This window comes from Dermacentor albipictus, chromosome 1, assembly GCF_038994185.2.
Source record: "Dermacentor albipictus isolate Rhodes 1998 colony chromosome 1, USDA_Dalb.pri_finalv2, whole genome shotgun sequence".
NCBI classification, from domain to species: domain Eukaryota; kingdom Metazoa; phylum Arthropoda; class Arachnida; order Ixodida; family Ixodidae; genus Dermacentor; species Dermacentor albipictus.
This window is the reverse complement of record NC_091821.1, coordinates 412,247,253-412,274,526: the sequence shown is the minus strand read 5'-3', so window position 1 is coordinate 412,274,526 and position 27,274 is coordinate 412,247,253. Positions and strand designations below refer to the sequence as shown.

Genomic DNA, 27,274 nt, shown 5'->3' with positions numbered 1-27,274 from the left:
ATTATGTTTCCGAGTGAACGCTAGACATTCGGGAGGGAGGTATCCCGACTCCTCGTGAAGTTTTTACGCCATGTGGACTTTGCCAACGATTGGTAACGCTTGCCAGACTAATTTCATGGTGCACTTGTGTCAAGGGGGGCGGTCGGACCGTCTCGACACCGTGCGCGGGATGGGTCACAGAATACGGCTCTGTGTACTTGTTCCGCCTAGCTGTGCGCACCATCTTGCTCACCCGTTCCACGCTGCGCTTCTGAACGGTGACGTACTTCCCGAAATTTTCCTGAAAGCCCGGCCGCGGCAGTGGCCGGTATGCCTTGCAAGGCTACATCCGTCTCGGGCCAACAGCATCCTGCTCTACCTCCTCAACGAATGTTTACGTCGCTTAACGCTGCACAACGCTTCTTTGCGCCACACTTTGTAAAGTTGTGTTCTACTACCCATTCCGGACAAACAAAGTTCTAAATAGAAAGGAAAAAAAGAGTCCTGTGTGAGTGCTGTGTTTCTTTTTCTCGGCCTTCCGTACGCTTACTGAAATAGTTTGCGGCTATTTTCTTCAGCGGGAAAGGTAGTCGGAATCTTCCTTAATGTTCTGCAGAGAACAATAAAGACGAAACAATAGTGCACACATTGAGGAATCACAGTAATGCACCATACTGCATCATATATATATATATATATATATATATATATATATATATATATATATATATATATATATATATATATATATATATATATATATATGCGTGTGTGCGTGCGTGTGTGTGTGTGTGTGTGTGTGTGTGTGTGTGTGTGTGTGTGTGTGTGTGTGTGTGTGTGTGTGTGTGTGCGTGCGTGTGCGTGTGCGTGTGCGTGTGTCTGTGTGTGTCTGTGTGTGTTGTAGGTTCTGGCGCGGAACAATGTGGGATAAAGATCTTGTAACAGCGCGAAACACCAAAGGGCATGTTTTTTAGGAATGTTCGCACTGTCAATGCAGTTCAAAAAGAAGCGTCGGTTTGGATCACCTAATGGGACTCTTGTATTATGCAGGTGTGCGCGAATATTCGAACCATTCAAATAGGCAGTCGAATAAACATTATGGGCTTTTACGTGCCAAAACCACGATCTGATCATGAGGCACACAGTGGTGGGGGACGCCGGAAATTTAGACCACCTGGGGTTCTTTAACGTGCACCTTTATCTAAGTACAGGGGTGTTTTCGCATTTCTCCCCCATCTAAATGCGGCCACCTTGGCCCGGATTCGATTTCAGGATTCGATCCCGCGACTTCGGGCTTAGCAGCCCAACACCACAGCCACTAAGCAATCACAGCGGGTGAGGAATAAAATAGCGTCCTATTCGATTCAGTCTTCGAATTGAACAGTCACAATTGGTAAATACCAATATTTTTTAGAATACTGTCCGAATACATTAAAATATCAAGTGTGCGAAATCAAACATACAATTGGGGCCAAAGTACAATAATTTTCATCTCCGCGGGCCTACCATGTGCATAAAACTTGAGAACATACGCCGAGTAAAAGTTACGTAAGTGACTTGTTGAACTTACGTAAGAACAGCGATAATTCGCACTCTCCCAAAGGTCCTGTATAAACATACAAGCTGCTTAATTGTTCCTAATGCACCATTCGTGCATTTCGATAAACAATGCTTGATAATGCGCAATGCAATGACAAAAAGTTACTAAGCTTATGAATACTAGAAGGATACGAATACCGTTTTGCATCAATTGTTAAAATGGCTGCTCGTCATTCGAAAACGATTCGAAACGTATTCTATATTCAAGTCGATTCGATTAGCTTCCGGCAATATTCGATTAGTATTCGATTCTGTGTCAAAAACTGCCACTCGTAAACCCCTATACATGTGTGCATTTGCCTGCAATTTTAGCAAATCTTTTCAGACCACCTACAAATTATTGTAGCACTTTTCTTAGATTACTATTCAGTGTCCCGCTTCAAGCTCAATTTGTCGCTGTGGTATGTTTTCGATCTACAGTGGCGGCTGGTTGAAGACTTAATCAACTTTTTTCGAATTGATCGGAGCAGGTGCTTAGCGTGGACCACACGTTCATTCGCACCTGTGGCGCTCCGAACAGCACCTGACGTCACCTATAAGTAACCATTACGTCAGTTGCAAGTCCAACCAATCGGATCCGAAACAAGTCATGCAGTCTATGCGCCCTCTCAGGTATCGCCCCGACTGTTTCCGCACAAACGGTTCTACCGGCGCGAATACATTAACAAGTGCTTTATGCTCGTTGTCGGACATTATGAGCGCTAGAAGTCGCACTTACAAGCTTGCATAATCAACTAAAATCTGCTAATCGACACTTTAAGCGATGGCTTTACGGCACCGAATTTTAACTACAAATGATTCTTTAACGTGCATCTTAATAGGCGATCGCAGTTTTCTCGGCTCACATGTAAATAACGTATCTAATGAACCAAGAGCTAGGACGAGAACATGGTCCAGATAAACCACACTAGAAGGATCTCGCAACGCCACCACAGCGAACTGCTTCGTCACTACCTTCCGAGCACTAAGTGGAAAGTACGAAAAATACTAAAGACTCGTCACAAGCAGCGGTTCGTCCTAGCTCCCTCAGCTATCGTTGTCCATGTATTGCACTTCTGAAACAACTACTCAAGACTTTTTTTTTCCCTACACTAGAATGTGAGCGTGTATGTGGTTATGTGCTGTACAGTATATATGCATCTATGTATGGTGCACGTAAGTACGTGTGAAATACAAAACATTCTCACTCAAAAATTTTGCCAATCAACATTGAACCAATAACAGCGCGAAGTGACGAGGACGAGAAGACGACACACGCTTGTTGTGTGTTTCGCCTTCCCGTCATTTCGCGCTGTTGCTCGTTCAGTATGATTCAGAACCAACGAGCCCACCAGCAGGCCCTAATTAAATCGCCAATTAAAAATGTTTAGCAGAACAGGCCATCGTTCTTTCCACATTTCTATATTGCTCTCAAAAAACCACTAAATTCACTCAGCCCCCCCCCCTTTCAGCCTTATGCAAGGTGTCTTTGTTTTAGACAATGCGGATTTTTTTTCTTTTTATATAAAGTCGTTTTGAGCACAGCGAACTTGGTGTTCTTGTAGACGAGTTCTCAGGCAAGCTGAACATACTTTGCCGCTAATAACCTGAGCTTCAGAAGATTAATTAACAAACATTCCATAATAACTTATAAACAACGTAATAAAGTTCTTTTTTTTTATTACTGCCTTGGGTGCAGTTGTCTAAATGCCAAGTTTGGAGGCAGTATAGAGACGCATCTTTAAAAAAAAAGAGAAATATTGGACATTGCACCATCTAGAGGTATTCGTCATCAAATTCCAAAGCTCAATCGAGGCAATATCGAGGCCGAGTGCGTCCCACCGCGCACCAAACGGCAACGCCCCGCAAAGAAGTGCGGGGTGAAGTTTCAATGATAACACGCCACGGGCAAATCCTGACCCGACACACAGCCGCACGTGCTTGCCGTATCAGTAGCTGCCACGACTGGCGATGCATTCCAACTGCCTAGCGCTCGCCGCCTCAGGGGTGTTTCGGTCTGATGTGACAGGCGGGGCTACCTTACGCGACGCTCGGTTTCGATATTGCCTGGATGTAGCGCTGAGATTCGATTATAGATATCCTGAGTTAGGTGCGACTTTCAAGATTTGAAAATTGAAAGTGCATTAAAATGTGAGTCTTCAATTTCCTCAATTAAACAGCTGGCCCTGAGGTATCTATAAAAATGTCCATTAGTGTACATTTGTTAATTAGTCTCGTGAAACTCGCCTTATTAGCGGAAAAATATGTGCACTTCACCTAAGAATTCGCGTGCATAAAGGCCACGTTCGCTGCGCTTATTCGCTTCTTATACAAAATATGGATTGTCTAAAAAAGAAGAACACCCTGTACACCACCAAAATATTCGCCCTCGCAAGTACTGTACCCACCCTCTCTTCTAGCAGCGCTGACTTTAATTCTCATTAGTGCTCTTACGCCCCTCACAAAGACAGAATTTCCACTTTATTTTCGCAACAGTAAACCACTCCCTCAACCGACGTCACCGCTCTTCCACACGCGCCACTCGCAGCACGCCGGTTTAACAAACGCTCCGGCATCTCAGAATTGCGTCACATGACAACATGCGAAGGCCGGCCCCATTCCTGGGAGACACGCTTTTGTCTGCGGCTCGTCGCGCCAGTTCCTTCCGCCTTGTCGAACAGCGCGTCACGTGCCCGCACGCTGTGTGCGAGGGCGTGGACAACACGACGTTCTCTCAATGTGTTGCTATGTTGACCTGCGCCCACATTGCCTGCGTCTAAGCGTGCAAAGCTTCACACACCATCCTCATCGTTCCCAGTCCGAGGTTATAAGCGAGTGCCCAGGCAGTTTGACTCATCGGAGCATCCATTAAACAGGCTGTCCGTTATTCGGGGGCGCACGGAGCGCGCATATGCTTATGCACATATGCGGCATACCCTACGCGAAATAATCTACATAACATTTACGAAATCAAACGAAGCGAGAGCAACGCCCAGACAGCACACCTGCTCACCAGCTCAAAACTGGCTTCCACACTCCAGCTTCTCTTCTCTCCTCGCGTCTGTTATTCTTCTCTCTCCGTCGAACGGCAACGTAAGAGAGGCATAAAAAGCACGCGCCTCGAATAGACGAACGTATTTCGCGCGCCTGCAAACAAAAAACGCAGCGCCGTCATCATGAGTGGCTGCCCGAACGCCACCACCGCTTGCGCTGCGCCGTGGGCCACCGCTCCGCCGGCGCCCCAGAGCGAGTTGAGTTTATTGCTGGCCTTGGTGAACCTGGTAACTCACCTGCCCTTCACTGACCTGCCGGTCCTTCGAGACTACCAGCTGGGCCCGCTGCGGCAGGAGTACGACTACGTCATCGGTAAGAGAGCGAGCCGCGAAGCCAGTCGCACGATGTGAGCGTTTGAGTCCGTGGGACAAAACCAATATCCCGTCCGAAGCTGACTTCGACCTACAAAGCGATAGTCGGACGACAAATCGTCTAGACGAAACGTATATTCATATTATAGAAGCAGAGATAAAAAAAAAGCAATAACGAAACAGAACGCCAAAGTGGTGCTTTAAAGTGGTTGGCGTTTCAAGAGTGACCAAGGCTTCCGTGTGGATCACAGTCAAGCACGCACAAACAAGGACAAAGTAAGGAGTAGACGACACTTTGTCCTCACTTTGTCCTCACTTAGTCCTTGTTTGTGCGCGCTTGACCGTGATCTGCTATGCCTAATCAACTAGCTCAAAAGTCAGTGCTCTTGCGCTTCCGTGTGAAAGCCGAAGCGTCAACCCCTATAACAACACTATAGTTTGGTCCCCATTCTGTGTATTTTTCCGCTGATCATACGAATGATTTCGGCAACGATCTGTCAGTGCAGTGCCTCACTGTACTGAGAAACGTATAGAGTCGGTGTTAAAAGTTCGCAAACAGCGGGATCTGAAATATATATATATCCGCAGCCCGGGCACTCATGCTGGTACGTTTTCCAGTCTGCATACAATAAAGTGTACGCGAACAACATATCTTCGCCACGTTTTTGAGGGCTACGACCATAAACTGCTCGGGACACTTTCTCGCGCTCTCGAAGTACGTGAACCTTTCGTGCTCAGCGTTTGTGCAGAAGCATATCAAGGTGTTTGGCAAGAGTGGGCTGTGGGTTGTTACGTGAGGGTATTGCTGCGGAAACTGCACTTTGTTTCAAAGGCAAGCAATGTCGCAACGTCTCACACCTTCCTCCAGCATGCAATTCCGTGAATCAAGCGCCATGGTACCGCTGGAAACCAACGATGCGACCTATAAGTCACGCTCTTACACCCTTTCGGAGTTTAAGGGTATGACTTATAGACTAATTGGATATACTAATTAGACTAAAATAGATAGGCTGGACGCTCACGGCCAGCCGACTGCTGCATGAAGTGCGCGCAGCGCTGGTTAGACCACTGACCAAGTGTAAAGAGGAATAGCTCAGGAATTTAAAAAGTTGGAAAGTTAAATTATGTGGTTATACGTGCCAGAACCACGTTATGATTACGAAGCACCCCGCATAGTGGGGGACTCCGGGTTAATTTTTAACAGCTAGGGTACTTTTAACGTGCACCTATATCTAAGTGCAGGACTTCTTTATTTCTTTTTTTATTAATTTACTATCATTATTATTATTAGTAGTAGTTGTAGTAGTAGTATTGTATATCACTCCCATCAAAATGCGACAGCCAAAGCCGGGATCGAACCCCTGACCTTGTCGAGTTCGCCAGCGCAATGCAATGGCCTCCGGGCTACCGCCACCACGCGTTAGCATTGGAATAGAATCGTTGTGTCATATTGGTCCTAGCTTTGTCGAGCAGACTGTTACACAAATATTTTTCACGGTTATGCCACAACGAAATAGACGCATTATGGTCTACTCGGCTGCTGTGCCGCAAAAAAAAAACAAATTTAATTCATATAATTTAGCTACCTAATGAGTTCGAAAGACACATGAGCTTGTGATTTAAACTGTAGTTGCATGCCGATGCAAGAGGCCGCGGTTTTTTTTTTTTTACCTTTTTGTTGCGCATACAACGCAGTAGTGATGCTCAATGAATCCGAAAGGCAACAGCGTTGTCGTGATAAATTATGAGTGGCAGCTTGTTTGGCGTAACAGTTCCGCGGAAACCCGCAGGGTGGAGGGAAGTAATAAATAAAGGAAAAATCAGACATCCACCCAAACGTAGCGAAATTGCTACAAAGGAACGATGATTGTGATTGTGAACGATGGTTATAGTCTCAGCAGTCACTAAGTAGCACGCGTCATTAGGATTCTCATTGTCTTGAGTTGTGCTTGAGTTGTCTTGAGTTGTCTTGAGTTGTCTTGAGTTGCTGCGACCAATGGAACACAGAGTAGATGGCGTGTTCATTTAGAATACCTCAAGCGCGGTTTTCCTTCCTCGTTTTTTTCTTGATTCATTCTCTACTCAGAGACCATGTGAAGGCAACAGCAACAAAGGGCGTAGTTCTAACCTCAAGTGTTTTACACGCGCTGTTAGTAGGTCATAACAAAAACCTGCGCAGCTTTCTTTTTTTTTCCTTTTTTTTTCTACCGTGTGTCCCAGCTAACGTAGCTAAGTTAATAAACAAAAAGAAGAGAAAATATATTTTTTAAAAACGCAGTGCAAGGTATACAGTTATAGAACCTACAGTGTACGGTCGCCAGAAGTCTTAGGATCGTATGTTGTACCGCCTTTTTACTTCTTTGCACACCGCTGTGGTGTAGTGGCTTTGGCGTTGCGCAGCTAAGCCCGGGGTGGGAAGGGGGGGGGGGGGGGGGGGGGCAGATGGATTCCAGTTCACGGCGGCATCATTTCGACGGGGACGATATGCAAAAACGCCCGTGTACTGCGCAATGCGTGCGCGTTAAAGAACCCGAAGTGGTAAAAATTAATTCAGAGTCTACTGCTACGGCATGCCTCATAATAACATCGTGGTTTTGGCACGTAAAACACAAGAATTATTTCTTAATTTGATTTTCTATTTTCGTTTTCGTACAGCAGCTAGGCTGACGTCAGCTGGGACAACCTACATAGACGGCCATAAGGACCTGCCAATTTCAGGCAATCTAGCAACGCCAGGCCAGTTAGGTGACCAGTGACCTAGTAGCTTTCGATTAATTCGAGTAGTTATCCTGCGCACTGATGGAAAAGGAACAGATGCGACAGAAAAGGGAACAGCAGTGAATACACGCACATGATCGTTGAACAACAAAGTCAAACAAGTACTTTTCAGAAATGACAGCAGCGCTCTATTAGGCTTCCCGAGGCTGAAAAAATGTTTTGTTCCGCGAGAAGTCGGCCAATTTAATAATAGGGAATAAAGAGAAGAGCTCTGTGTAGACTCTATGCACGCGTGAGGTTGCCCTTTCAAAAGTGTTGCTCGATTTATTCCGCGAGAAAAGATTACTTATTAACAGAACAAATCAATGAATAAATAGCACGGAGGCAAATAAATGTGGTTCTGTAGCCTATACGCTAGCAGACTGGAAGAATAAATAATCGCCAAACCCGGCTTCTCAATCCCGGTGCTCACACCATAACTCTAGCCAGCAACAAGCGCGAATTCGGATTGAAGCGGATGGTCGGCCTGTACGGGCACTCTCATGTTGTTATAGTGGATCACGGTTACCATGCCATCACGGTTACGAGCGGTAGTTGCCACACTAATTCTCGGTATACGACGTGCACGCGCAAACGTTTTAACACGTCACATATCGCAGTACCGTATCACGTAATGATAAAAAGTAAAACGCTCTAGTTTATACTCAATAATCAGCCAGTTAGGCCTGCAACTATATACCGCTGCGCAAGGATATTACCTGTGTACGCCTTATACCTTATACCTTCGGCAGTGCTGTAACCAGCTAGCAAGATTGAGGTAGGAGCGTTACGCGAAATACTGCATCGTGACACGAATTCGACAGGGAGCGCTCCGGTAGTCGCAGCGCATCGGAGGTTCCACAGCGATATATATCCTGGTGTTGGCACTTTGCGCACATTGCTTGTCTTCCGAGTCGGATTAGCCTGTGGCGCCTTGTCGCCTACGGAACGCAGCTTCAACACGCATCAGCAGTTCTTATACACGCTACCTAATTCTTCGCTTGCGACGACGCCAACTAAGAAAACTAGTACGCTAAGCGGCGCAGGAAGGCAACAGCATTGACGAGCGAACCTCGCTTTAGTCTGGCGAAAGACACGCCGCGCTGAAGCAGAATGCCAGCGTGAAGCAGAACGCCATCGCTAGTTCGCGGCGCATGCTGCAAACTCTGCGACTCGCATTCCTGAAGTTCAGCGTGTCGCAAACCATCTGGCTGCCTAAGGCACTACGGAGTCGGAAGAAAATTCTCGTGCCGTCGCCGTAGCGACTCGGCAGCTGGACGCCGCTAGCCGACAGGACGCCGCACATCAAGCAAACCTGTAACACGGTCGCCGACCCCTAAATTGTGCACCTTCCGCTGTAGCGGACCGTGAGTTCACAAAGCAAACATGCAACAGCTTCTGTGAAGATACGTTTCACTTTCGTGTTCTACCGTTTCCTATGACAAAGGAATCAACCCAATGTTTCTTTTTCTTTATGTGCATGAGTCCTATCTGGCAATAAAAACGCTGGGATAGCAGCACCGTTAAGTAAATTGCCCATTTCAGGAGCGTAATTTACTAAGTCTCACTTTATTTGCCTACATGATGTTCCATTAAGGATAGCGTCAAAAGCAAGACTGGGCCCGTCGAAAGAGGGGCAGCGGAGGGTTGCCAACCATCCTCCATTTAGCTAGACAGTTCCTACTTTCGAGTAAATTTGCCGCGTCCCGACCTGAGATCCAGTCGAGACGGCCTAATGTCCCTACTTTTGCTATTTTCTTTTTTCTTCTTCTGGAAAGGCAATAAATAAAGCATATTTCTTTCGTATAATGACTGCCAGCTCACTCGCACATTGTTCTTCTAATGCGAAGCATTCTTTGCCTCATTCTATGCACTCTGCGCTAGGTATATGTAAGGTAGCTATCTCCCGTCTCACCACACCTCGGACCTCTGCAATAAAAGAAAATGTATGAACGAAAGTGGAATCGGAGCTCTGCCTTCGACCACAGCAGTCCAGTACCCCAATCACTAGGCCATGATTGCATATTTTTATGCGTTAGCATTAGGAGCGTCAGTGGTAAAAAGTGTATGTACGTGAAGATGTGGGAAGCCGTTACCGTAATACATACATACATACATACATACATACGTACGTACGTACGTACATACATACATACATACATACATACATACATACATACATACATACATACATACATACATACATACATACATACATACATACATACATACATACATACATACATACATACATACATACATACATACATACATACATACATACATACATACATACATACATACATACATACATACATACATACATACATACATACATACATACATACATACATACATACATACATACATACATACATACATACATACATACATACATACATACATACATACACAGACACACACACGATCCAGGATCTCAGTTGGTGCGACGTGACATTAATGCGCTTCTGTCGCATTTATCGCAAAACCACCAGTGATTATTTTTTTATGTTGTTTGTAGTAGATGTTGCCTTTTTTTCAGTTAGAGTGTATGACTATAACTGGCAATAAATAATAAACTAGGCCCCGATCGCACGCATAGGAGTCCCGTGCCAACGGCTACTAGTTCTTTGAGACGTTTCGCGCGTGCTCCTTGTTGTGCTTCTTTAAAGCAAATATAAAATCGAATAGCTTTCTTTGGCCCTTTCGGCGATCTGAGCGGTAGGTATACGACGGCGGTGGGTCGACGGCGGACTGCCGATGACATGCCTGCTTGCGCGCTGCGATTGCAGCCGCTTGTGACAGCGCACCCATAGCCTGGCGTGGTGCCGTTTAATAGGTGACAAGGCAGCCACGGGGGCGCTGGCTGTGCGATGTACGCCAGTGATGTGTTTCCTTCGCGGCGGTTCATGATAGCATAAAAGCTGCAGAGGAGTACAAATGTGCTGTTGGTTCATACGTGGCACGTTCGGGAACACTGAAATTGCGGCGCGCAACAAGTACGTCATATGCCTTCTTTTTTTTTTAATATATCGTGGGATTTCTTTAGGACACCAAAACAATATTTAAGTAACAAGCAGGCAGCTCAAACCTACTAAATTTTAGATGTTCAGTACAACTTTCTTATTAGAGGTACTCCCTTTAGATAACGGTTAATAATTATTGACTAATTATGCAAGTAAATAGAATACAAAAACAGTATCAATTTCTCTGTGCATGAGCCAACACCATGCATTTGGACGCGTCTTCCTACAGCACGGCTTCGGCATATTTTTAAAACTTCCAGATTTAGCTGGGACAACCTGTATGCGAATATGCACGAACGTTCCATATACGAATGCGTCAAGTACGAATTAGCCCAGCCAGTATCGACAGGATGATCACATCTCTCCGATTTTCACGTGCAGCTAAGGCTTGAAGCCGTGGGGATGAATGGTCAATCCGCACGTCCAAACGGAACAGCATGATTGGTCCATACGGCGATGAGTAATTCGCGAATGCATACTCGATCGGGTACGACATTCTCATAAACCTTTCTTAAGCTAGAATAAGGAAGCTTGCCCTAGTTGGAGAAGAGAAAACATCACAGAATGACTGCAAAGAAGAACTGGCAGTAAGCAAAGATGTTATAGATGCCCCGTCCCCCTCTAATTAGAGGCGACGTTCAGTTGAGTTTATTTTCCGACTTTATGGAAAATAAACTGAAAGAACGTCAGGTATACGCAACGGCGGCCACGAAGAAAAAGGAATACGGTGCAGCCGAACAGCGCATGGTGTGCATTAACTCAATGTAGCCATCGGAGCAGATGTGGCTATTCGTTCGGTACACAAAACTGCTGGTGGGAAGGACCGTTCATCAAAACATATACCAGGTATTCAGCGCATGGAGGCGGCGCACATTCATAATGCATGCAACATTATACCGTTAGCACACGTGGCTCGCTTGAACCTCCACTAGCAAAGCGAATGGCACAGACCGAGGCAGAAAAACAAATGATAAATACAGTGGGAAAGAAAACAAACACAAAAAACACGACGAGAAAATGATCAAGCGCTGAGAGGGCAAACATGTGGCGTCGTGAGGGTAAACGACGTAACGGTGGCATATTTCCTTCCTGAAGGAATGCCTGCTCAAAAACTACGCCCGTCTACCGTGCATTATGTGCACGTTGAGAAACCCCGGGTGGTCAAAATTACTCCATCCATGCCCCCACTATAGCGTGCCTCGTAATCTAATCGTAGTTTTGGCACGTGAAACAGCGAGAATTCAACTTGTTTTACAGCGAAGCTGTAAGCCTCTAGTTGGTCGCGACTTTTCATGGGCTCGTGCTGTGCTCACCCAAAAACACTACCGCCACATAGCGGCCGCGGCCGCTCACATAGACCTCAAACTGCAGCTGGAAAAGGGCTTCGTCTTTGAGTTTACGCTTAACAGGATAACGTTTTCTCATATATTCGAATTGCAATACAAAGCTATTATGTCTGCAGCTTGTGTGTAAGCCGAACTTTGCGAGTTTTCTGACGTAATTTCCAAGCTCTGAAGTTTCTCCACAGGAGTCCGTAAAACATGAATTCATTTAACCGGATAGATTAAATCAAAAGTTATGGGCTCTATTTTCGAAATTAATTGCTCAGAACCAGGTCGCACTGCTGACTTTGACATCGTATATTTTTGTCTATCATTAATTGCTGTTACATCGGATGCCAACGTTGAAACAGTGCTTGCTGTCATTAAAGAAACATATTTTTTTTCCAGGGCATTATCCGTATTTCTTTGAATATATTACCGAAACCCCTGAGAAGATAACTCGGAGAAGACTCACATTACAATCGTAATGTGTGGCGAATTACAAATTATTCGCAGCATGCACTTGTGGCTGCCCTGATCAGAGGCAATGTAACCAATTTTTCGTTCTTAGGTATCTCTCAAAGAAAGATGAACATGCACTGTTCCGGTTCATTTCATTTAACTCCCGGACGTACGACATTTTCATCCGCGCAGTGGGCGGTGGCTCTGCGGGCTCCGTGATCGCCAACCGGCTCTCCGCGAACGCGAGCGTCACGGTGCTGCTTCTAGAAGCCGGAGGACTGGAGACGCCCTCGCGACAGGTCCCGGCTGCCGCGCCGCTCAACCTCAGGGGTCACGACGATTGGGACTACTGGACCGTTCCGCAAAGGAATGCCGCGTTCGCTTATCGCGACCAGGTTGGACATTCCCCGATGTGCGAAACTCAACGTGTGAGCTCTCTCTCTCGCTTTTCATTATTTCATTTGCACACAGCGGCTGTCCCTCTCCCGCGGCAAGGTGCTCGGCGGCAGCAGCGTTCTGAACTTCATGGCTTATACCCGCGGAAACCCGAAGGACTACGACCGGTGGGCCAGCAAGTACGGCGCCAAGGGCTGGTCGTACGAGGACGTCTTGCCACACTTCAAGGACATCGAAGACTACCGCGTGGGGACGCCAGACCGTGAGTACGCCTGATCACAATCAGCTGACATTTCCCTCCAGTTCTTTAGGCTCGATGACGACAAACGTCTGCACCGGCCTATCCCGGAGAGCGTAACTATCGACTGGCGATTTTGGGAAGAGTCGCTTTAGCGAATATCACTTCATGGCCTGCGCAGGCTCGCTAGTTCCGCGGAAGGAAACGTATAGCGACGAGAACTTGCGACTCCGGGCTCACTTTTGACTAGCATAATTTAGACATTGTGGCTTTCTCTAACTTCGATCGGGGACAGATAAAGCAGATTGCAAAAGAAAAAAAAAGGCTGCTGATATTCAAGAATTGATCAACATAAGTTGGACTTGATGCGAGATTTCCCGTGCTTTTTCAACAGCTTCGTGCTTGCACAACAATGGAGAGCCTACATTAATGACTCAATGTCTGTTGTTGACTTTTGTCAACACAAATCTTCATCATCGAACCTTTACAACCGCTGAACAGGCTGGCGTTGAACAGGCAGGCGCTGTCCTTCCTGAAATTAGTTGACCCTCATTTACAGCTCATAGGCGTACATGTGGCTGCCGCATTGCAATCATATTTTATCAGTTTTCTCGTATCATGTCGCTATTCATATCAGAAAAGTACCCGGCCACGCATTGTTTCATGTATAAAACTACTAAGCTATATCAAAATAGCACAACGATGTTGTTATCAAAGTGCAAATAGAATTTTTTTTATCACCCTCCCCCCCCCCCCTCCCACCCCATGTGAACACCCGCAGAGTACCATGGAACAGGCGGCGAAGTACCAGTGAATTACGCCAATACCAGCACGCGCCTCAGTCAGCTTCTTGTGGAGGCGTGCAAGCAGTCGAGTTACCGCTACGTCGACTTCAATGGCGCCACGCAGTCAGGTGACACATTTGTTATTTCTTAAGCGTGCATACATGTGCGAACCAGCAACACATCCTTACAAATACTACAAACACAATAATCACACTGTTACTGTATTGCCGATCAAACGGTTCTGAATTTTGCAGGCCATTGTGCCGTTTCAATGCAATCTTCACGGTCACCTTGAGAATGTCATGCGCAGCTAAGGGTCCAAAGTTTTGGGTGGTTGCACGTTGCATCGCTAAGTGAGTGCATTCGTATGGCGATAAGGGTATACCTGATCGGTAGTCTTGTCGAACGCATTACCGACACGTTTTCGGTGTCGTTTCGCCATCTTTCCACAAGTGCACCTTCTGCTGCGTCATCGTAGCGCTGGAGTTCATGCTATTCCCGGCGCCATAGCGTCTAATTTGGCCACGACAACGGCGCGGTTACAGCACAGCCTGAAATGGATGTGCCCACCCAGGAAGCTGCTATACGCTAAGAGCACTATCTATGTCGTAAATACGCTCATTATGGCTATATCCTTGTGCCATTCTCAATCAGACGATCAACGGTTACGTGGTTGTACTCCCGAATTCTAAGTCGCGACATGTTGTCGATGCCTGAATTACGCCCTCTACTTACGCACAGCATCCTCATTCGTGTACTCTGGCTGGCGGCAGTAAATATGAGCCGAAACCAATTCACTATCACACTCCCTATCTTTTGTCTTTCTTTTCTTTGTATCGCAAATACTCAAGTGAAATATATATTCCGCAACCTAAATGATTTCTTGCGTTTTACAAGCCCCACTATGTGAAGCAGAACAACCAAGACGAACCGTGCGGTCGAAATATTCGGAAGTAACTAGAAAACTTGCGTTTAATTATATGTGTGCATAGCACGCGACACAAAACTTGAAACATGTAGTGGCCACTTTACTCAATTAGAGCTTCCTTATATCCTTCTGCAAGAGCGTGGTTTAAACAAAAATTGACGCTAGCGTGTATATTGCAACGTATGCTCTCGTAGGTCTTTCAATTTTCGCTAGGGATGTATTACGTGCAGTGATTAGAGTGATAAATGTAGTTGGTGCTCCAACGAACAGTTAGCAGCATCGTGACACAATGGACTAACGACAACTATCAATTGGTACAACAGCGCCATTTCGCCAGAGAATTTGGAGACGGTTCTCGAAGGTGGCTAACAAATAATTAGCTGATGAATTAACAGAAGGCATACATTAATTAGTTCTCAACTTATTTCTGCAAATAGAAGATGCGCCCTAAAGTGATAATGACGAACGAGAAAGCTTGCTGACCTGTCAACACTGTGATTTGTCTTGCGCCGTCCGCTTCCTCAATAAACCGGCTCACGCCACAGAATTGCATTCTCTGTCCCAGCCGATGTTTAATGAGTCAAATTGCACTAAAAACCACCACGTAATTAGCTATAAACAACTATTACTGAGCAGCGCGCGCGTATGTATTGTTTAACATGCTGTGGAGTCATTTGACCGTCATAAGAGAACTCACCCGCTTTTTCGCCTCTAGTGTAGCGCACACTCCCGAAATACGTAAAAGCGCTGACGACTGATATTGCTTGTTTCGCACACAGGCTGCTCTCGCATGCAGACGAATGTGGCCGACGGCGAGCGCTACAGCGCCAGCAAAGCTTTCATACGGCCCATCGTCGGGGCACGCAAGAACCTGCACGTGGCACTATTCAGCCAGGTCACAAAGGTATGCCCTGGGTGCAAAGTGGCAATCACTTCGCGCATGCTAGGACGCTTCCAGGATGACCCCATGTAACATGCGAATCCACAAGAACCTTTCCGATTTCGGGCCATTCTTAGGTTGTTGTTCGTTCGTTGTTGTTTTTGTTGTCGTCGTCGTCGTCGTCGTCGTCGTCGTCGTCGTTGTTGTTGTTGTCATTGTTGTTGTTGTCGTCATTGTTGTTGTTGTTGTTGTTGTTGTTGTTGTTGTTGTTGTTGTTGTTGTTGTTGTTGTTGTTGTTGTTGTTGTTGTTGTTGTTGTTGTTGTTGTTAATTTCAAAGCTTCCACCTTATATGGGAAACCGGTGATCGCCATGGGAGGCGATGCGGCGATTTGATTGTCCTTATGAAATACGATGACGCGGTCTGATAGGGACGGGAACGATAGCATATGCGCGCATACACATCAACATTTGATGACGCCCGGCGCATCTCCCCTAGCTTTTTTTTTTCGTAGCAATTGGCGTTTTTTGCGTAGCGCATGCGCTCGCGCGTGTTCTAGCATGACGATGGCCAGTCAGGTCAGATGCTGGGCACTTATGCCTCAAGATGAGTGGCGAATTTGCTGACGTGACACATGAAAGCATGCCCTGCTAAAAACTGCTTCACCACTCGCTAGGATGTGTATTACGGCACTGCTGTCGCCACATGAGATGTCAGTTTCGCATAATGAACACCTTGGTTTTTGGAATGACAGAAGAAGGCACGGGCGTAATAACGGCGTACCGGGCCAAGCAAAGAAATGTTAGCTTAGGTCTTATCAAAACAATACAATGTATTTTGTGTTACAGTCCTGCTCGCAAATTACTGCTCTCAACAAATGTAGAAAAAAAAACGAGCGCTTAGAAATGTATTTCGTTCTTTTTCGAAGTTTAGCAGCGCTAGGAACTGACTGTAACGTTTTCTTTTAGCCTAGCCCGTGGAGCGAGAAACTGTGCGCGGAGTTCACAAAGGTGCGAAAACTGAATTTCCGTACAATGCACACATGACCGCGAAGGTAGGTCCTCCAATTATTTCAGCATCAAAGCTAAATTTGGCATAGACCTACGCATACATGCGCAAGCTAACTTACCCGTCTGAAGAACGGTGTCGCCGTCGTCATGCGCATTCAAGGGCTTGTTCGCACCTACGGAGAATCACATTCCACTACCTTGAAGCACAGGTGAACTTCAAAGGGAAGCGCGCCATGGGCGTGTCGTTCACGAGGTACGGGCAGCCGCAGAACGTATCGGCAAGGCGAGAGGTCATCCTATCTGCAGGAACCGTTGGCTCCACTCAGCTGTTACTTCTCTCCGGCGTGGGGCCCAAAGAGCAGCTGGAGAGGCTGAAGGTAGGCATTGTGCAGCACCATCTTGAGAGCCTGAGTGAACCCTATCGACACGCTACTCGGATACTTATAATGCGATTAGCATTCTGAGGCCACTTCACGGACTTTACGGGGCCTGTCTTCTTTCTTTCTTTCTTTCTTTCTTTCTTTCTTTCTTTCTTTCTTTCTTTCTTTCTTTCTTTCTTTCTTTCTTTCTTTCTTTCTTTCTTTCTTTCCTTCCTTCTTTCTTTCTTTCTTTCTATCTATCTATCTATCTATCAAACCATTCTCTCGCCAACTTGAGTCTTATTGGTAGGCACTCCATGGTGTAATGGGTATGTGCTAAGGAAATAGGGTGCAAAACCGACCGTTGAACAAACCTGGGTCACTGAGTATGTGGCACTAGGTATGTACTGCTGTTAAATAATCAACACCTTTGGTGCCATCTTGAATCATTATGTGATTCAAGATGGCGTCAACGCCTGTACCACTCTTCAATAAACTCCTCTGACAACAACTTGAGTAACTTGGTATGTGCAACTTGCGTACCTGCCGCTCAAAAAAAAAAGAAAGAAATGATCGATGCGGCCAAAAGATCCTTTAGAGTTAATCCGGTGCTCGGCGGCGTCCCTAGATGGTGCAGCGTGCGCGACGGAAAAAATATGCCATTCACCCAGTGAGACCCGTAGGTAATGTACACCTTCCAGAAGCGTTTGGATTTAAAGTGGACGGAAGCGTCAGCCGGTCAGCAGTCGAGATAGGCAAGACATGTTGAGAGTAATGGTGGAAGAAAAAGCAGGGAAGAGGTTGATACGACCGGATCCGTTACAGAGATAGGTAGCGGTACAAAGTAGATAAAGAAGTTTTGGGGAACAAATAAACAAAACTATTCAGGAGAAGTACAGAAAATGTTAGAATAGAGAACATGTACCGCGTACCTGATTAAACCAAGTAAACTACGTGACTGTTTGTTACCGCGCCCTTTCAAAGGGGATGCCAATAAATCATCATCATCGTCATCATCAAAGCGCGACAGATGAGTCCGTGGCTGCATACACGTTTCGGCGTTGGCACTAGGGTATGTCGTTGTACTGCTTCAATGCTAATCGCATTAATGTCGACACTCATCGTGAGATGCGTCCTGTCAAAATTTTTCGGACGAGTCTCCAGGAAGCTGCCGTCTTTACCCTATAGCAATCAATTTTCATTTTATGAAAGTGAGAGGTGTATAGACGCCGTGACATATGCAGCCCCGGTGTTTGTATCGCATGTACTTTAAGTCAAGAACTGGGACCTTAGCCAGCCGACCCTGACATTATCATTACGGCATCATGGTCGTATTCTACTGTTTAGTAAGATTATTCCGTATTCATGAGGTTATAAGAAATTTGCACCTGAAACGGATGTAACAAAAGCGCGCCGACTGGTTTCTGTTGTTTACTGACTGGCACAAACAATAGCAAATAGGGTTCCTGAGCTCAGGTTACTCATCCAACATTCGACAGAGACCATGCAACATCACGCGGTGTTGAATCTTCTATAACGACTAAAATAAAGCAGGCGATTGCTACTTTAAGGCATCACGACAAGCAACAGCAACAAAAAACAAAGGTGTGGCACGTTATGAAAGCCCTGCCGAAATATTAGAGAGTGGCCGAGGGATATATCAGGGAGAAATTAGGTTTCTATTTAATTGTGATTTCTTTTGTATGATTCCTGCACGATGTGCAGATATAATGCAATGCATCGTACTTGGAACTAAGTGCACTTGGAACTAAGCGTAACCATGCATTCCGCTTAACGGAACTCTATGAGCGCCAACAGCCTTCTTCTCCATCAAACACCAGTCCCAGTGATAGGCACGAACCTTATTGATCTGGTATAAGAGCGATATGCCTCAGAGTAGCATTTTCGCCAGTACGCGAGAGAATGCTGTCATAAAACATAACGTCCACCTCTTGAGCCTTTGAAATGGTTTCATTAGATGATGTGCATATTGAGACAATTTAGGTTAAGATAACGAAACGGGTAATCTGCCAGCGGCGGAAATATTCGTGAAGGGCAAGCCTGCGTTTGGGGGGAAGAAAGCTGCTCCGACGGGCATACGGCCTAAGTCAAATTGACTCTCTCGACACCAGAAAACCGGTCTTCTGTGACGAAGAAGAATTTTCCTTTCGCAACTGCTGGGCGTAACAATAAGAACTAAACTGTTTTGATCGTTACGGCTATACTTGTACCAGCTTGTAAACCGTGAGTGCAAACATACTGGCATTACGGGTGTACATGACGTCGGTACTTTGAGCGCTAGAAGGGATCAAAGTGTCTGCAATGAAGTTAAAGTCCTCACGGCTCAAGCGGTTGTCAAGAGACGTAAACTTTTCATACTCAAAAACTACACCCAACACTTCCTGTCGCCGTACGGTTAGTACAGTGCAGCCCTGCGAGGTAACGAAGTATGGAGGTTCCAAATTTCATTATTAACTGGTCCCTCAGAATGGACTAAAGAATTATTGCAACTGCCTCGCATTGGTGTAGAAAGTAGTTTTCCTGAGCTGCAACCTGTTAAGGTATGACGACCACTGCAACGTTCTCTCTAGATTCCCGTGGTCGCCGACCTTCCGGTGGGACGTAACCTGCAGGACCACCCAGCTATCATGTTGGGGTTTCCCATCAGTACAGACGTGGATGCCGGCATTGAACCCTTCAGCCTGGACGACATAGCGCAATACGCCAGCAACAGAACCGGTAAGCCCCCTTTTCGACGTCGGTGAACAAGTGCAGCGATGTCCGCGTTCGTATTGCGTATACCTGCTGCGTGCTAGCGCAGGATTGGTGTCGTCGTATCTCCGTGTTCTTCGCATTGTTGCATATCACGCATGGGCTCCCGGTCCCATCTACCATTATGCTAGGGATGTATAAATCAGAAAGGAGCTTAGTCGAATGCAAGATCCCGTGGTCGTGGAAACCAGGTATAAATTTCAACATCCCGCTAAAGCCATCTAACCTAAGGGACTCATCGTCCCAATATTACTGGAATCTGGCTCTCTATGTACTAAGCACGTACTACCACGCTCAATATGAGCTACAACACATTAACGCGTGCAAAAACGGTCGCGCCTTGTAGCTCATATTGAGCTCAATAGTAAGCCTATACATTCTCAACTATGGCAACCACGAAATGGTATAAGTACCGTGCTCTTACTCTAATTCTCTCCTATCACCCGCGTTCTGTGCCAGGTACGATATCCATACCCATCGGCTGCGAGTTCGTGCAGTTCTTGCACACCGACTATTCGACGGATCCCGACGTCCCGGACGTCGAAATTGCGCTGATTTCTACCTCCCCATCAAGTCAACTACTCAAGGATTCAATGGCAGAACTCGGCCTACTGCCAGAGGTGAGTTTTCAATTGCAAAGGGCGAAAGTACTGCCTTCATACCACTCCAACCGGCAGCGGATTATGGCCGTTCAACCTAAAGCGTAGTGCTCAGCGATTCAAACGCCAGACAGAACCGCGTGGCGACCAGCGTCACATCTGTTAGAGCATTTATCGCGGACTAATCTGATATGTGAAGTTACAGCTTAAGTAAAATGGTTACAATGTTTACGAGAGTTTCGCAAAAGGTACCACTCACAAATTAGTGGCGTAATTCATAGGGGTGCATATTACACGACCTGTGTCCGCTTTAGATGTATGATTAGGTACAGCATGCAGCCTTGTGATATCGCTTTTTATTAATCAAAAAAGGCTTTAAATTTGGTGCTTGAGTTTGCTTTTTCATCCGTTAGCTAGGGTACTTAGCTCATTTTGCGGGGGCTATCTATCTATGCATGTAGGTTTCTATTTACGCATCTATCTATGTTTATCTTTGCGTATATTTGTATCTAACCGTTTCCCAGCCTACCTTGGTCACTGGGTAGTCAGTGGTGGAATGTGAAGCACATCCGACAGGTGCGTTGAGGTAACAGCGTTCGAAACCTACCATTGGACCAACCTTGGTCACTAGGTGCCAACGTGTACGTGAATTAATGGATTATGGGGTTTTACATGTCAAAACCACGATTTGATTATGAGGCATGATGCAGTGGGGGACTCCGAATAAATTTTGACCACAGGAGGATCTTCTAACGCGCCCCCAAAACGTGTAACACAGGCGTTTTTGCATTTCGCCGCAATCGAAATGTGGCCGCCGCGGCCAGAATTTGATCCCGCGACCTCATGCTTAGCAGTGTAACACCATAGCCGCTAGCCACCGCGGCGGGTAACGTGTACATACGTGCCGCTATTCGACGAACCTCTTTCACACCGCCATGGGTCACTAGTCGCGAGACTGGGTAGGCGCTGCTGCTCTATGAATCTCTTTGAAGCCGACTTGAAGCACTTGGAATCTGCCCCGTGGTATTTGCTGGTCTTCATTCAACTAATAAACCAGACAAGAGTCTGGTTGGCTACCCTACGCTGGGCGAAGGGAGAAGGGGAAGAGAGAGCTGGGAGAGAGAGAGCAAACATCTGAAGAGTGTTATCGCCTTCCCGGGATTGTTGCCTCCATAAGTGAAACTAGCCGTTTTAAATATACTTTATGCAAGGTTTTATTTATGAGGTGCTTTCGTGTGTATTTCATGTGTTCATAAGGATCATTTTATTTGTTTCGACTTCGAGCTAACTATGAATTATGCACCTTCGACCCATGATTCGCTAATATTGTACATTAGTAGTACTTAGTTGTGTGGTTGGTGCTTTTTGAAGCATACGTTATGTAGAACTTTTTCCCCACTCTCCTCTGTAATGCCTGCGGCCCTGAAGGTATAATAAATAAATAAATAAATAAATAAATAAATAAATAAATAAATAAATAAATAAAAAACGTGTTCAGGGTGCCATGGATGACACCTATTTCCAATTAATGGCTTATGAGCTTCTGTTATCTGATAGCTTTTCATTTACAGGCTTTCGACGGCCTTATTGGACCCATAAACGGTCGGCCCGGCTTTCGTGTGGTGTCGATTTTGAACCGGCCAAAATCGCGAGGCTCCATTTCCTTGCGCTCAGCAGATCCCAACGACTACCCAGATATAGACCCAAACATCCTCGAGCACCCTGACGACCTCATGGCGGTAGCTCAAGGTATGTAGCATCTAAACTTCTTGCCAACTGTAACCTCATGAGCACGCACGCCCGCCACGTTAGCTCTGCTGAGGAAAAGCTCGAAAAAGAAAAAAAAATAGGCATCCTCTGGCTAGGCAATGAACCGTGTGCAAGTTTTACTGTCCTGTAATTACGTAATAATGTGATAAAAGCAACAGATAGCCAGCAGCCCTTACAAGAGAAAGGTGAACTTATCTCGCCCAAAGAAGGCGCCTTTGTATATCCTTAGAGACGCCGGTCTCGATGACACATTCCAGTCGAGGGTTGTGTTTTGTGTATGTTGTGTATGTTGTGTATGTTGTGTATTTTGTTGTCATCGGTGGAAACCATTTCACTTTTCATCTTATTCATCTGGAGTGGCATACTATGCATTCCACCAGGCAAACCTTTCCATAGTTCATCAAACTCTCCTCTCCCTCATATGTTTTATTGCGATAGCAATTATATGGACACTCCGTGAGCGTCTTGCAGTTGCCGTCGCCATGACGTCCCGCATAAAGTCCAAGGGCTACAACACCATCCCCAAGCGTCGTATGCTGTACATGCGAGTGAAAGCACGCGAGGGAAGCCGACGACTGCGGCTGAAGCTGGCACGCGCGAAGGAGAAAACGGAGGGCAAACGCGGCGTCTTCCGTCGCGCGAAACGCCGTAGGTGGATGGGAGGGACGGAGAGGGGGGGGGGGGAGTTGTGCTCCGGCAGCAACTAAGCATTTCGCGAGCGGGGAAAGGGGAACTGATTACCGCAGCTCAATCTCGCACGCCATATTTGGAGGAAAGCGGGGAGGCAGAGCGGGAGGGAGAGGGGCAGCTTCGACTCCGACAAGTGCGCACTTTGCACGGCCGCGTGCGGTCGCGTGCGCTGTATCATCATCATCATCATCATCGTCATCATCATCATCATCATCAGCCTGGTTACGCCCACTGCAGGGCAAAGGCCTCTCCCACATTTCTCCAACAACCCCGGTCATGTACTAATTGTGGCCATGCCGTCCCTGCAAACTTCTTAATCTCATCCGCCCACCTAACTTTCTGTGCGCCGTATATTGAATAGTATCTGCAGACGGCTCATACCTTTGTGCGCGCTGTGTTCTAGCCGCTCTCGCATTGAAGCGATAGACGGCACGAAGGTCACTTCGCTCGCTGCTGCTGCCGCGCTTCCTCACGCCAGCGTTTTGACAGAGTGTGTCCGCGGTCATCGAGTGTGATGTGTTCATGTTTGCGTGTGCGCGCTGATACCACGCTTCTCAATTCAGTCATTAAGCGAATGTTTCCAAGTTTATACGGCCGATACAACTACTGCGCTAACTTCGTATAGCTGTCTATTAATTTGCTATCGCAATCGATGCTTTGCCTTTCGGGAGAAACTGCGACTTTTTGAACAGGCTATCATAGTGCAATAATTTTCCGCCAAAATGTGCTATCGTGACATAAATTATTACAGTGTAATTAAAAAAGAGGATAGAAAAGAATAAGCAGTGCAGGACGAAAGGGAATGATTGATTAAATAGCGAAGTTGGTCACTAACTATTACACAACTAAGATGTTTATGCAGAGCGCTAAATTTAAAAAAGAAACAACAGCCGTATCAAGTGAAGCACTAAACGCGATGGTTAACATCAGTTATATCGTCAATATGAGTACAGCGCCAATAATTTGTTGAGCGACACTGGTACCAAAGCATCTGGATTTGCCTGCCAAAGGTTCTATGGTTTCCTAGATGTGGAAACTAGAATAAGTAAGGCGCGTAATTGCTGAGCAGAAGACGCCACTGGGTAGGTATTTTACAATTGGTTGGCCTGGCGTGCCAGAAGTGCTGACAAGAGCAACAGGCCTGCTTGGGAATGACGTTCGGGTTTCAAGAGAGCTACTCCGAATAATTAAGCTAGGAAGCAGCTCATTACACTAGTATCAGGGACATAGAATGAAGTTACACTATGGCTCAAATGAAAAAAAAAGTTAATGAGCGCTGTCACACTCCTCCGAAGGCACAAAAACTTTCATCGACCGGGTGCTGAATACGGATGCTATGAGAAGCATCGGTGCCAAGCCGTGGAACGTCACGTTTCCTCCGTGCGCCGGGGCAGGAGCACGGTGGAGTCGACAGTACATCGAGTGCGTCTTCCGGCACGGCGCTCAAACGGTGTGGCATCTCTGCTGCACCATGGCCATGGGAACGCACCCGGAGGCAGTGCTTGACGAACGTCTCCGGTAAGTATAAGCGAATGGTTCAATACGAACAGTATTCTCGGCATTGTCAGAACAGCTTATTTCCGGCTACCTAAGTTCCCCGAAATACAAGCCCGTCCCGGTGTTAGTGGAGCCTAAAAAATGTACACCGATTCTAAATGTAGTACAGTCTAAGACCCGTGTCACACGGGCGTTTGGAAGGCCTTCCAACCGATAGTCAGTTGACTCAAAGGTCAAGTTCGAGCTGCTACACGGGCGGTTTCGACGGCCGCCGAGTCAATAGTCTATCAAGTCAACGGAGCACCTTACAACTCTATCGAAATCTCGATGGCCTTTGAGCAACGGAAACGGAAACAGCGCGAACATGCCCTCTCGTTCACAGTGTGCTCCAACTCACGGTTAGAAAGAACAAATCAAACCAAAATGCTCTAAAAATACTATATATGAGTGTTATCAATTATTCAATAAAGTATTTTTGCCACTTGATATGCGCGAACTACACACACTCTCGACAACAGCGACGTGCAGCGACGCAAACGTTGCCGCAGTTTCGCTGCTCAACAACTTAAAAACTAAACATACATGTAAAACAGTGTATAAACAATTGTTTTAATGTATAAACAAACATAAAAGAAATTATAGTGCTTTTATGTGGTTTTAATGCTGTTTAACTTTTTGTGACATGAAAACGAAAATAAAAATACGCAGCGCCACACAATTTGGCGAGAAACTCCGGAACCACTCAACGGCCTTTGAAAAGTGCCGTGTAGCAGCGCGACAACTCCTCTGAGTCGAAAGAGTTCTGGTGTTTCGAAGGCCGTCGACTGGAAGGCCTTCCAAATGTGCCCGTGTGACACGGGTATAAAAAACGTGGGCCGTTCCATTAGTATTCGCCACCGGGTATATGCAGGCTTCGTGGCGGCGCCGCTAGATGGCATCGCGTGTCCAGAGGGAAGCACGATAGAGGAGCCCGGCTGCAATACGACGTACACGACGTATACACGACGTACGTGTTTCGCCTATTGGCATACATGAACAGTCACCGTAGATCAGTTCCCCCCGAATGTTACGTAGCGATGCTCGTCAAGGCCGACTTATAAGAATCTTAGCGTCCCGAAAGCGCACACGCCCGCAGATGTACAGGTCTGTCCTCAGTGACTCAGTACAAGGCGGCGTTTGTTGGCCTCTCGTAAAGAAAAAAAGTGAACACAAAATTAGAAAACGAGCTGCTCCTAATGTGAACAGTGGAATGACAGGTAAGCTATAAATTATATGCTTAACCGAGGGCGCTGTGTAGTTTAGGATTTCAATATTTACTTTCGTAAAATGAAGAAATACTATAAAACAACGATAAGCAATTCTTGGCTATTACAAAGCTGAGCGACAGCACTAATCGTAACCCTTGCAATAGCGAGAGAGAGGAAAAGCAAGGAGGTTAACGAGACGATGCAAGTCTGCGGCTCGGTACCACACACGGTGGTTCGGGAAAAGGAAGTTAGAAAGAACGGACCAGGAGACAAATAAATAAAATATGTGACAAAAGTAGACACTATAAGTGTTTACTGAGTTTGGTGGAACGCGAAACCTACAATTCTTTCACAGTCTTCTGATGGGATATCGAGTAGCGTATATAGCATTACGATATCATCGAGTGATGCTGAAAGTACGAGCCGCCGCGAGGACGACGACGAAGTGGGTCTGTGCCTTTTGCCACCCTTACGGCATCTTAAACGCCATGTTGCAAGACCACCTAAGCACCCTAGAAACAAACATCATCATTGCAACAGATGCCTCACAGTGCGAGGAAAAAGCTGGCATTGGAATATTTTGTCCTGCGCTCGACTGGTCTTTTTCTTTAAGATTGCCTGATTTTGTGCCTATTTTTCTGGCCGAGTTGTTAGCAGTAATCCTAGCTTTACGTAAATTAGACCCAATGATTACAACGGCTGCTATTCTTACTGACTCCCTTTCTGTTTGCTCTTGCCTTACCGCTACTAAGGAGTCACCCATGTTAAAACTCTTCCACTTACTAGTTCCTGCCCATGTGCTATGTATTCATTTGATTTGGGTGCCTGGTCATAAAGGTTTGTTTTTTAATGAAACTGCCGATTCACTGGCACATGCATCACTAGCCGGCCCTATTCTTCCTATTCTACCAGTGACAGCACAGATCACGGCGGCAAGATTTCGGATGAGATCAATTAGATCAGCCTTATCAAACCCACATTTGACAGCTTCTCCAGAGTATAAACACCTGGCATTTCCCTGGCATAGCGATTCATGTTATACAAAGATGCTTGAGGTCTGCCTCACCAAATTACGCTGCCGCATTCCCTCCCTAAATTTCTATTTACACAGGTCGGGTTTGGTTCCCTCTCCCCTTTGTTCTTTTTGTGAGGAGGAGGAGACGATACACCACTATCTTCTATCTTGTCGCCGCTTTGCTGCGTTAAGAAAAAGATTGTTGGAGATGCCATTTAGAAGAATTGGCCTGGACTTGACAGAACCTGCAATTCTTTCGTTCGGGGCGTCCACTTTGGGTTTCAGCCACAGGGATGCATGCTTCGCTGTCCAAACATTCCTTACAGAATCTAAACGAATGCCCTGCTAAATTCTATTTTTTATTATTACTTTTAAATTAATTATTTCTCATTCAACAGCACCTTCCTGATTTTATTTTAGCCGGTTATTCAACCCTATTCAATGCTATTCCCATAGATAATAGGGAATTTATGCTATACATTATTTTGGAATAATCCATCCATTTCTTGGCCAATCCCCCATCGTGGGTAGGAGCCACACGTGCCACAGGCTACAACAACAACAACAACAACAACACTTTTCTTTGGCTTGGAAGCACTC

General features: G+C 46.1%; 2 protein-coding genes across 2 annotated transcripts in view; one reads left to right on the top strand and one right to left on the bottom strand.

The window, feature by feature from the left end:
- Positions 1-27,274, bottom strand: part of LOC135913045 (uncharacterized) — a 273,676-nt gene that overhangs the window by 86,747 nt on the left and 159,655 nt on the right. The window lies entirely within an intron of this gene.
- The window catches only part of LOC135913026 (uncharacterized), a 51,961-nt gene that overhangs the window by 22,270 nt on the left and 2,417 nt on the right, over positions 1-27,274 (top strand). Inside the window, exons 13-22 of the mRNA XM_065445664.2 lie at positions 4,686-4,923; positions 12,682-12,884; positions 12,961-13,147; positions 13,905-14,036; positions 15,616-15,740; positions 16,935-17,102; positions 19,676-19,823; positions 20,316-20,476; positions 22,027-22,204; positions 24,211-24,433. Of these exons, the coding sequence (XP_065301736.2) occupies positions 4,686-4,923; positions 12,682-12,884; positions 12,961-13,147; positions 13,905-14,036; positions 15,616-15,740; positions 16,935-17,102; positions 19,676-19,823; positions 20,316-20,476; positions 22,027-22,204; positions 24,211-24,433 (1,763 nt within the window). The remainder of the gene's footprint in view (positions 1-4,685; positions 4,924-12,681; positions 12,885-12,960; positions 13,148-13,904; positions 14,037-15,615; positions 15,741-16,934; positions 17,103-19,675; positions 19,824-20,315; positions 20,477-22,026; positions 22,205-24,210; positions 24,434-27,274) is intronic.